General features: G+C 33.3%; 1 protein-coding gene across 1 annotated transcript; it reads left to right on the top strand.

Annotated features, from left to right (window-relative positions):
* The first annotated feature begins 4,768 nt into the window (after positions 1 to 4,768).
* On the top strand, positions 4,769 to 6,830 carry LOC127705170 (uncharacterized). Its single transcript, XM_052209417.1, has 2 exons — positions 4,769 to 4,869; positions 5,352 to 6,830. Exon 2 carries the CDS (start codon positions 5,353 to 5,355, stop codon positions 6,589 to 6,591), a length of 1,239 nt encoding a protein of 412 aa, XP_052065377.1. The 5' UTR covers positions 4,769 to 4,869; position 5,352; the 3' UTR covers positions 6,592 to 6,830.
* The last annotated feature ends 4,955 nt before the right edge of the window (positions 6,831 to 11,785 follow it).

Below are 11,785 nucleotides of genomic sequence, written 5' to 3'. Positions count from 1 at the left end.
AAAGTTGCGTAAATGAACCTCTCTCGAAATTTTGTTTTTAAACTGTACAAATCGTTTTTTAACTGCTCATTAACCTGTTGAACGTTACTTGTCCATTGACTTTGGTGCAGGAGATCTTTCATATTATAGCATGGATTTTAAAATTAACATTTTTCTTATCTCCTCTTAATATGTCTACTGAAAAAGTCGATCCCCATGGTTTTGTTTTTATCACTGCACGAATAGTATTTTCTATTTCCTTTTTAAAAGGCTATAACTTAGGTTTAAAGAGGTATGAAGATAGCTATGAATGTCGCTCTTAAAACGACCACATACACACCCTTCTAACCATCAACTGTTGGGTCAACATTTTAACTCTGATCATACGTAGGCGTCATAGTTTGTCCTACAAATTAAAGCAAAAGACATAAAAAGAGAACTTTTGTACACAGCAACACTAGAAAAACCACAAATGACCATTTGTACTCGATAAACTGTTAACGGTTACGACCTATAGCGTAAGTAACCATCTTATAATTTATAGCGTAGTATACGTGCTCGTCGTAGTAAAATCTATACCCATTAATAGTCTAAATGTCATGGTCATTAAGGTCATATTTGTGGTCACTAGGTTTATAATTTGAAATTACGGATTTAAATAAATAAAACAAGAGGTATATAACCAATTGACTATCAGAACGATTCATCTGCTTTAACGCGAAACATTGATTTCGCGTATAAAGGTGTGTGTGTCTTTTATTTTGTAGTTTTTCTCCTTTTTCTTATTTATCTAGCGCCTATACACAGGCACTTGTCTCTGAAAAAAATCCTATATACCTTAATATAACATATAATGTTATATCAAGGTATATAGGGAATTTGTTTTTCAGAGACAAGTTCCTATGAATTATATCCACCAGAGTTCAAATGAAGTAGCAACTATATATAGGTTACAGTACTAAGAGTTCTAACAACTTCTATAACCATTGGTATTGGTGGACAAACAAAACTGACAATGAACTGCTTTTATGTACTCAAAAAAGTCATACCGTCTGTCTGGTACAATGAGCTCGAAACTCAGGTTAAATAGATACTCGTATTGCTAATCTTCAATATACTAGAACAATGCTAACCTTAAACAAAGGCAATTTTTGTCTTTCCTTCCCCGGCTTTTCATAAATACATAGACACGTTTCAACGTAATACGCTGTTTGTAACGTATATACATAGATCATTAATATTGTTTAAGGAATTACTGGACATCAAATGCATTCTAACATTTATTTATTGTAGAAATGTATCAGACGATTAGGACATGCTTTATTCAAAACTTTATAATACTTGGAATTTTCACCTGTCCACCAATAAGTATATAAGTAGGTATTCAGGTACAATGATTGGAAACAAGTTTAAACTCCTGATGTGGTAATCGAACTTTGATCTTGTGATTTTAATAACCACAATAAATAGATAAATTTGTCAAATGTCTGTGAAAAGGTGAATTATTATCAATAGTAAACCACACATGACGACAAATGTTGATCTCCCGCCATTAATGGAATCATTTTGCGTTTGATGCGCATCCAGCGCAAAATTGCTTTATTACAATACTTAAATATTTATGGTCAAATTTTGGGAAGGGAGGGGTCGAGGTCACATATTAATTGCAGCTGCGGATAAAAAGTGTTTGCGATCAAATATGTTTCATTGTTAAAATTATTTGAACAGACCGAATAATTTCATTAAAAAGTGTTTTAACTTTTAGTTTTTGTTATCTTGGTTTGTGATTCACTGTTGGTTGTTCATCGCACCTGAAACTGCGTCGTTTCTTTTTCATTTTTAACACTTACGTTTTGCACTTAAGATTCATAGATTCATATGGAAATATATGATAACTTCTTTAACGACAATTTTGGTTCATTCTATGATTAGGGGGGGGGGGGGGCATTTTTCATTATAACTAACGCGTATTGAATAACATTCTCATTGAATTGATATTACTAACCAACTTTTTGTAATTACATGATTTCTTTATTCTGTACACCATTCTGTAATATGTCACAGTTATACTTTATACATTTGCACCCCATTATTCTCTATTGTTTATTTATTTTGCTAATTTTTCTCTCTTCATTATTTGTTGGGCCTTTAGTCCCTAATCTGTAAACCCCTCCATACCTTCTCCTATATGTTCAAGTTGAAGCATCTGTCAAACTCTATACATATATAGTACTGGAGAAATAACGTTTGATGTCAATTGAAATTACACGACGATCAACAATTCAAATACGCTGCCACGTAAGCTTCACCTACTATACATGCATCATCTCCGTTGGGATGGGGGTGGGTGTTGGGGTGGGGTGCTTATTTTTAACGAGTGGTAGGGTTGAGCTGCTGGAATATGCCACCGTTTCAAGCTTCGTGATATATGATAAGGTCGAGAAATAAAATATCCGAGAAGGTTGCTGATTCTGAAACTACTCAGATGTCAACTTTTTAAAACCTCAATCGAAAATGTATCAGACATTTGACTTAAAATGATAGCTATGTATTAGTATAGGTACATGTATGTATTTTTGTCAAACACTATAGGGTATGCCTTTTTGTTATTCAAAATATTTAAAAATGATGAGGTAAGGGAGCTACCATTTGATTTTTAAGGGGGGGGGGGGGGCTAGGATAAAAAATTTTGTCCTGCATTTTTTTAGTTGTAACCTCTGTCCTGCCTTTTTATTTTTCACTCTATTCGGTCCTGTCTTTTTTTTTTTTTTTTAGCTTATCCTGACTTTTTTTTACATAAATTGTCATTCTGCCTTTTTTTTTTTGCAAAGTGTCTCATCCTGCTTTTTTTTTAACTCAAAACTCCTGTCCTGCCTATTTTTTTCAAATTTCGTCCTATCAACCCCCCCCCCCCCCCATAAAAATCAAATGGTAGCTCCCTAATCTCCTAAAATAGCAAATTTGATAAAAATGAATAGTGATACACCGGGATATAAGACAGCAACCCGTAGATAAAAATAACCGAACGACTTCTAGACTTCTCCCTTTCATCCCAGTCGGCAGAACCTTCCTATGCTACTAATAAGTAATTCATTCTCGTCCTGAATATACATAAAATATTTGCCACTGGACATTTAGAAAGCAACATCCTACCAATTTAACTTCTCTCAAAATACTTTATTAATTCTTGAATGGTTTGATGTTACCCTATAGCAAAAATGCAAAGACACCGTTAAAATTAACACCTTTCCTTATTTTCGCGCGCGAAACCGTTAAATATTATTGTTACGATGCAAGATATTAAATATCATGATGCATGGATGAATTGGTGTTCAACGTCCAGCGTGCAAATAAAACATGCATTTCAGGACAAGATCATGTAAGTATTATAGGAATATGAGCCCTTGCTTTGAACAAGACCAAAATGTTCATGATCAGCCAGATTTTTTATGTGCTAGTTCACAAGGTAACATCTCAGATGAAGATATGTCCCACTACCTGTGCACATTATTACGACTCTGAGCCGACCAGTCTTTCTTTTTTCTCTTGTATGCTAATCGTAGAAGCAATAAATGCTAAAATTCAAGTCTTTGGTTTAACTCGTCCGGTGATCCCCGGCCCCTGGACTTCAGGCGAGCATACCATAACGAGACCACCGAGGAGGTTATGTCAATGGTGCAAGGACAGTTTATCAACAATGAGAAAAACACTAGATGTCAAAATTCAACATTTTTGTCTTCCTTCCATAATCGGTTTCCCCTACCGTACTTTTAAGGTTAAACAACAAATTTATCAATCTTTTTTGTTTACGTCGATGCATTTTGTCATCTATAAATTTTATAATGAAAATGAATGTAAATAATAATTGCAATGAAAAATAAAAAAAAGTTAAGGTTAAAAGGTTAAAAACAAAACGTATAATTTCTATGGACCTTTACGTAAAATAGTCTTAGTGCGAATGTCAGTAAAGTAAAGGCATTGGAATTCATCAGGAAATACCATCGATTATCTTCTGCTCTACATACCGAATTGTTGTCCGATTCAATTAACTCTTTGAATTTGTTAAATTTAGGAAATGACGCCCCTTTCAGGTGTTTAGTTCACTATTTAAAATACGATCACAATACATTTAAATTGCATTCAGATTTGACACATATCTATGCCGAAACAATATTTGACTTAAAAAGTAATTTTATCTTTTTGTGATATGATATTGTGAATCACTGATAAATTTCTATTTTTATACAATTAAAAATCTTCCTTTTCTTTTCGGAAAATCGGATAAAACTGCAAAGTAATGGAACATGTTAACATACTTTTTTAAATACGGAAAGTAAAAGGACAGGCAGATGTAAATCAATTACTAAAAAATATTTACTTGTATAATTTCACGGGTAGATGCATGCACTTAATCTTTGTCAGCAACCATCCCTGGGGTAAAAATGGGGCGTCTCTTTACATGGTTTAAAATTACCAGAAGTCCATAGCAATGTAAATAAATAAAGGTCATAGAAACCTCCAAAATACGTCAAAATTAATCTAATCAAAGATTTTGGTTATGTAAGTATTTGCTTAAACTCAAGTACTCCACTGACCACAATACGGCTACCCCGTACAATAACCTAATTATCCAGATGACTCAAGGGGGTCGTGTGACAACAGAACTTGGGTCAATGGGTATACGCGATGGATAGCCATAAATAAACTATCGTATTATCATAACAAACGAGAGAAAATATTGACATCGAGTAAATTGAGATTTAAGCGGGAAACCCCAACAACTAAATATATAAACCTTTGAAGTTCATTCATACAGTTTATTCTGGTTCAAGAAGTTGACAGCGTAACATTAAATTACTACGAACGGTTGTAAACGTTATTTCATTTCAGGTAAGAGATACAATTTATACATTTCAAAACTAACAGTGAAAGGTTTTTCATTTTTTTAAGTATTCTATACTTTAATATGAATTTTAATTTTAGGTATTGATATTCAAGATTAATTTTTATTTTAAAGTATTTTTTTTTTAATTTTGATTTAACTATACACGGACAACTCTTGAGATTTTATCGTGTTTATGCAGCTTTAAGAAAAAAAGGAAAAGCAAAATAAAGCAAAATGAGAATAATACATATATCAAATTAAACATTGTCATGTATTAGTTTGAGATATTTATCATAATTATAACTATATATTGATATAGCATACATACATATACTTGTATCAAATGTTTCCGCTACGCTCACATTCATGTTTTCTGTGCAGCATTTGACTTCCTCATATTCAAAATGCTGTAAAATTATGATATCAATCAATCAAATATTCTTTTTTCTTATTCATGTTATTAATTTGCGTATAATTTTGTCTTCAGGATGCCAATCGGAGAATCACTAGCAATATTTCAAAAAGTTTCGAAATGGAGAAAGTCAAAAAGGAAAACACAGAAAAAGAGCCGACCACGTAGTATCTTGGATGTGACAGATATAATCAGAAACATCGAGGGTCTAGATTCTTCTTACCATTCTTTTGATGTTGATTTTCAGTACGAAATTCCTTCCAATCTTCCGGAAATTCCTAAACAATCTCGCAAAACCGAAAAATCACGGAAATCTGAAAATCGAAAATCTTGGATGTCATTTATGTGTGGAAGGAATAATTTTGACTTTGATGATCCAAATGAAGAAGCCCCAAGGCCAGAGAAATTGTCAAATAAACAGGAAGGTGATGTAGAAATTACAAAGCAACTTCAACAAGAACAAGAAGAAGAAGACATCAAAACAAAACCAACAACACCGAGTCAAAGTGAGTTAGATGACATTGAAAACCTAACCGAATCGCCGATTTCTTCACAAAATAAAAGACTGTCATGGATGTCTTTAATGTGCGGGAGTCAAAAAAATTTGGATTTCGAAAACCAGCATGTCCTTTCAATGAAACCCGATAAATCATCACCAAAACAAATTAACAAAGAGGAAAATAGAAAATCATGGATTTCACTTGTGTGTGGAAGTGGGCATAAGGAAAATAACTTTAGGAAGTCTGTATATAGAGATTCCGGAATCTCTCTCCTTTCGGAAGACAGCGAGGTTCATCCAATACAGGCGCATTCCAAATTTCAAAGCAGATCATGTGATGACATTTTAGACAGTCTACGTCACAGTGACGATAAATGTGAGGTGTTCAGTGATGAATCTTTTGAATGTGGCTCTCCTTCAATGAACAATCTCTTCAGAACTTCGAGCATCCAAGAAAATTCCTTTCAGATAATGCGCAGACGACATAGAAATGTGAAACGAAGGCGTGGAATTGACTGCGACTCGTGTTACAGCTCGTGCGACTTTAAGATTTTAGCGGGAAGTAAAAGTGAAGGAGACTTGACCAGGGTTGGCTCTTTCGTTGAAAGAGAAGTTCGGTTTTCAGGAATTGAAGAAACATTTAAAGACAAATCAGTTTCATCGATGGAAGTGTGTCGAATTAACAGCGTACACCTTAAATCATGGCAAATCCGTCGCCAAAGACGAGACCAGAAGAACAAACTGAAACGAGCATCTAGAAATCTTGAACTTGTGTTAAGCAAGGACTTCGAATTCGAAGAACGATTGATAATGTAAATTTTTTTATTCAAATATAATTTGTGTGTTGTAAAATTTGTACATATGTAAGTTCATGTAAAAAATTAATCAAGTACTATTTTAAGTACTGTAATATGGATATAAACGGGTTAAATTTTATCAAAATTTATGAATGTACCGAAATACTCTTTAATTCTGCCATTTCATTTAAAACATCCATCATGATTGTAAATTCATAATGTTTTGAAAATAAAAACTATGTATTTCAAATTTGACAATTCTCAGTTTGTTTGAGACAGCTGATAATGCACATAAATTCACGAGACATCTTGTTTTCGGCATACCACTTTCAACAGTAGACCAGTGTCTAAAATATGTCAAGAAAAGCATTGTTCAGGTTCTTGAAATTAGACAGACAAATCCATAATGAACATTTGAACAAGCTTCTCATTACTTCTCCTTTTCAGATCTCTGCCATTGAAAAAACAAAGAATGTACAATAATTTCCATTACAAAAAAAACTGTTATCAATCATAAAAAGAAGTCCCAGGACAACAAGAAAATATCATACCACTGCATCGATAATACTCACTCATTGGTTAATTTTGACGACAAATTGTTTTCATTAGCTTGATATTTTTTCATATTTATCGGTCACTAAAAAGAGATACGGTGGCGGGACCACACAAAACAGTGTCGAAAAAGAAAAAAACGTTTTCCGCAAAACACTTCAAATTGAGCGACATTGACCTTCCAGAAAACTCAAGATTCGCTCAAGTGCTCCCGAAGGGTCAGCTATTTCACTTCACTAGCAAGTTTTTTTTTAGCTCACCGGGGCCCGAAGGGCCCCATCATGGCCATGTGAGCTTATGCCATCACTTGGCGTCCGTCGTCGTCCGTCTGTCGTCGTCTGTTGTCGTAAACTATTTAAAAAATCTTCTCCTCTGAAACTACTGGGCCAAATACCTTCAAACTTTAACTAAATGTTTCTAAGGGTATCTAGTTTATAAATTGTTTCCGAAGTTTTGATCCATCGACAAACATGGCCGCCATGGCTAAAAATAGAACATAGGGGTCAAATACAGTTTGTTGCCACTAAATTGGTAGTTTTAAGGAAATTTTGCAGTTTTTTGTTATTATCTTGAATGTTATTATAGATAGATATAATCTGAAATAAGCAATAATGTTCAGCAAAGTAAGATCTACAAAAAAGTTTATACGACCAAAATTGTCAATTGAACCCTTAATGAGTAATTGCCCTTTAAAGACAATTTTGCACAATTTGTTCATTAAGTTTGCTAACATTTAAAAATCTTCTACTCTAAAACTAACTGGGCCAAATACCTTCAAAAGTTTAACTGCATGTTCCTTAGGGTATCTAGTTTATGAATTGTATCCGAAGTTTTGATCCATCGACAAACATGGCCGCCATGGCTAAAATAAAACATAGGGGTCAAATGCAGTTTTTGGCTTATATCTCAGAAACTAAAGCATTTAGAGAAAATCTGACATTGAGTAAAAAAGTTCAAAAGGTCAAGATCTATCAGCCCTGAAATTTTCAGACAAACGGAACAATCCATTGTTGGGTTGCTGCCACTAAATTGGTTATTTTAAGGAAATTTTGCAGTTTTTGATTATTATCTCGAATATTTTGAAGATACAGATAAACTGTAAACAGCAAAAATGTTCAACAAAGTAAGATCTACCAAAAAGTTAAATGACTAAAATTGTCAATTGACCCCTTCAGGAGTTATTGCCCTTTAAGCACAATTTTACACAAGTTGTTTATGTTTTTTAACTTTAAAAAATCTTCTCAAATGAATCTAGTATAAATTTTGTATTTTATTCTCTTGTACGTCAAGAAACATAGACACTATGGCTAAAATGGAACATATGGGTAAAATGCATTTATTTGCTTTTGAAGTATATATGACAGATACATTTAAATGGCATTTTTATGCCGCTCATTAATATATATTGAAAAGCAAAAATAATCATTGATGAAAGATTGAAGCAAAAAAATAACAGGTGAGCGATTCAGGCTCTTGAGGGTCTCTTGTTTATCATGCAAGTACTACCGTGGATTCATTTATTTTCGTGGGTATCAATTTTCGTGGATTGCTGAAAACTTGCATATTCGTGGATATTTAATTTCGTGGTTTTACCAATCTCTGTGTACAAAGCCTATTGAAAATACGTTATACGTTGAACATTTGAATTCGTGGTTCACCTGTACCCATGAAATCCACAAAAATTGGTATCCGACGAAAAATAATGAATCCACAGTATTCAATGCATTTCAACAAGAAAGTTATGTATTTTTTCATAAGTTTCGTTGTTCTGGGTATAAAAATAAGATGTGCCAATGCGAAAACTCTCCACCAGAGACCAAATGACAGAAGTTAACTACTCTAGGTTACTGTGTGCTTATGTTCGCTAATAAAAAGGGTATAGTTTTGGTCAAAAGAGACACCATATCTTTGTTTACGGTGATTTATGTTACTATAGAATTTTTGCTTCCTTTTCATCGAAAACTTACATCAATACCTGTTTAAAAACCCTAGAGAAAGTGCATAACTCGTGTCTCCTCAATCATTCGGGTAAACTATAGTCAGAAAATTTGGGAAATCAAATAAATCAAATATTGAAGAGCACAAAAAATTAACGGACATAAAGAGACCAATAATTAACCATCTAAGGTCAACTTATAGTTGTAATTTTGTTAGACATTGCTTATGTTCGACTATTATTCTAGTGGATATATAATTACGTATAAAAATAAGAAATATGAGGTATGATTGACAAAAAAGACCAAATGACACAGACTTTAACAACTGTAGGTCACCGTACGGCCTTCAACAATGAGTAAAACCCATACCGCATAGCCAGCTATAAAAGGTCAAGAAATGACAAATGTAAAACAATAAAAACGAGAAAACTAACGGCCAAATTTATGTACAAAATAATGAACGAAAAACAAGTATGTAACACAACAACAAACGACAACCACTGAATTACCTGCTCCTTGCTTAGGACAGGCACATACAGAATGCGTGTTTAACTAGTTAGATGGCGCCATACCCTTTTCTTAAACATCAACAGTGGTGTAACAGCACAAAACACAAGCACTCACTCTTACTTAAATGTACCAGACAAAATTATTCTAGACGGTTTCATTTTTTTCAAGTTGCAACCTCATTAAGGATGCGATTGTCATTCGGTTATTCGTGTTGTTAGGTTGCTGTCTCATTCATGTATGAGTTTCCTACCGCCGGAGACGAAGGGGACTATATAAAGTTTTGCACTCTGTTTGTCCGGTAAGTTTGTCGCACTTTTTCATGTAATGCTTCTATCCATTGGTTTAATATATGGAAAATAAAGTCATATCGTAGAAAGTTAAAGATTAAGTTTGAGGGTTGAGCGATTTGTGTCGAATAAAGTTGTGGTCCTTGGAAACAGAACATTGCTTGAAAATAAGAGCTATTTGGTTTATAGTTATGTCATGAGAAGTCACGGATGGTGTACGGGTTTCGTTCCGGTAGACGGACTTTGCTGAACATATGGCCCTTGGAATAGGAAAACAAAATAACAATAAAAAAAAACCCAGTGTTCCACACTTTCTTCTTTAAAGCGCACGAAACAATTGATTTGATATTTGGTATACAGATATATCATCAGAAATTAATGATTGACCCATATATGTGTAAAAGAATACATGAAAAGTAACCATTACAGAAAGAATGCTTGCTATAAAAGAGACGTCCAAACCTGCGACATAAGTTTGGGATGCATCATGTTTGAGGGTCTGGAAAGGGGGATAGTGCTTCATTTTGTATTTTCAAATTGTTACGGTCATTTTCTCTATTATGTATAACTTTTTGCCTGTTATTGACCCCCATTAATCTCTATTCTGTATATTTTAACACCCAGTTGTTCTCTATTCTTTATTTTTTTGTTCATCCAATTTTTAAATTGGTAAGCATTTATCATGACAGAAATAACTAAAACGAAAGAAAACATTACACATTCGGTATACGTGGGTAATACAATAGAATGTTTTTGCCGATGCAGGTGAATTTGGTGTAAGTATTTTTCCTTTGCAGCAAATTAAAATTGCTACTCCTGTACTCGCAACAGATGCATTTTTCAGGATAAATATTGTATCATATTCTCGCAGCCGGTCTCATTAGTTAAGATATGTTCAGGCAGATTGAAGCACCGAGAATTGTAAAATTGTGTGATTTCCCATTTTGCCCCAGTTTTAGTTGTTTAAAGCGATATTAAAGATAAGAATATTTATTGTGCAAATAAAGGGCCCTCGATGGGCAGCACGACATTAAAACACACAAAACAATACATTATGATTTTTTAAAACTTAAAATAAAAAAAAATACAGTAAAAAGAAATACTAATGTTCATATAGTTATACACCTACATATATTTCTTCATCTTATATATTATAAACCATGTATATTTAATTCAAGGCAGGACCAGAACCACAAAATCGTTGTACAAAATTCATCTTTATTAAGTATATAAATTCAAATTTCGTCTAGATTCTCTAAATACTTTTCATTTATTTGTCAAACAAAGCGGCGTAACTCAGATCCATTATTGGTAAAAGTTTGTGAGTTTTGCTGCTAGGATTGTTGTCCGATTCTCTTTGTTGCTTGTAACAAATCGACCAAAATTAAACAAAAATGAAAATGATATACCTTTATGATAATCAAATATGTATAAAAGAGCAAACTGATAAGCTTGTTATAGTTATGATGTGTTTTGATGCAAAATCATATTAATTGACACCTTACCTTTTTTTGAAAGTTTGGAATACCTTGTATATGTATGTGAGATAAGTTCTTAGTATTACATATGCATTTTTGATACTTGAATAATTCGGTGACAATGATGATGTTGAAAAGCAATGATTGATACTCTTAGAATTAAACAAGATATCACATTCCCCTAGGGTTTGCTTGAGGTAGCTGATCGCTCTGTCAAATTTAATTCAAACGGAATAACAGCTGTTTATAATAACAAAGATTGTCAATGCAATTGTATTCATTAAACTTATTGGAAAAATGCGTGAGATGTAACTAGCAGTGGTCTATTTTTAAGCCGTTTGATCAGATCACAAAAAACAAATCAGGGACCAGAAAAGCAGTTAGCAATAAGGGACAGTAATTCCCAATCTAATTAAAACATAGATCTCTGATTTCGCTATGATCATATG

This window comes from Mytilus californianus, unplaced genomic scaffold (genome assembly GCF_021869535.1).
Source record: "Mytilus californianus isolate M0D057914Y unplaced genomic scaffold, xbMytCali1.0.p SCAF_6, whole genome shotgun sequence".
In the NCBI taxonomy this organism is placed as follows: domain Eukaryota; kingdom Metazoa; phylum Mollusca; class Bivalvia; order Mytilida; family Mytilidae; genus Mytilus; species Mytilus californianus.
This window is presented reverse-complemented; position numbering and strand designations above follow the sequence as displayed.

Excerpts from the sequence above, each read along its gene's own strand:
- LOC127705170 (XM_052209417.1), top strand. The coding sequence starts at position 5,353 with ATGCCAATCGGAGAATCACTAGCAATATTTCAAAAAGTTTCGAAATGG.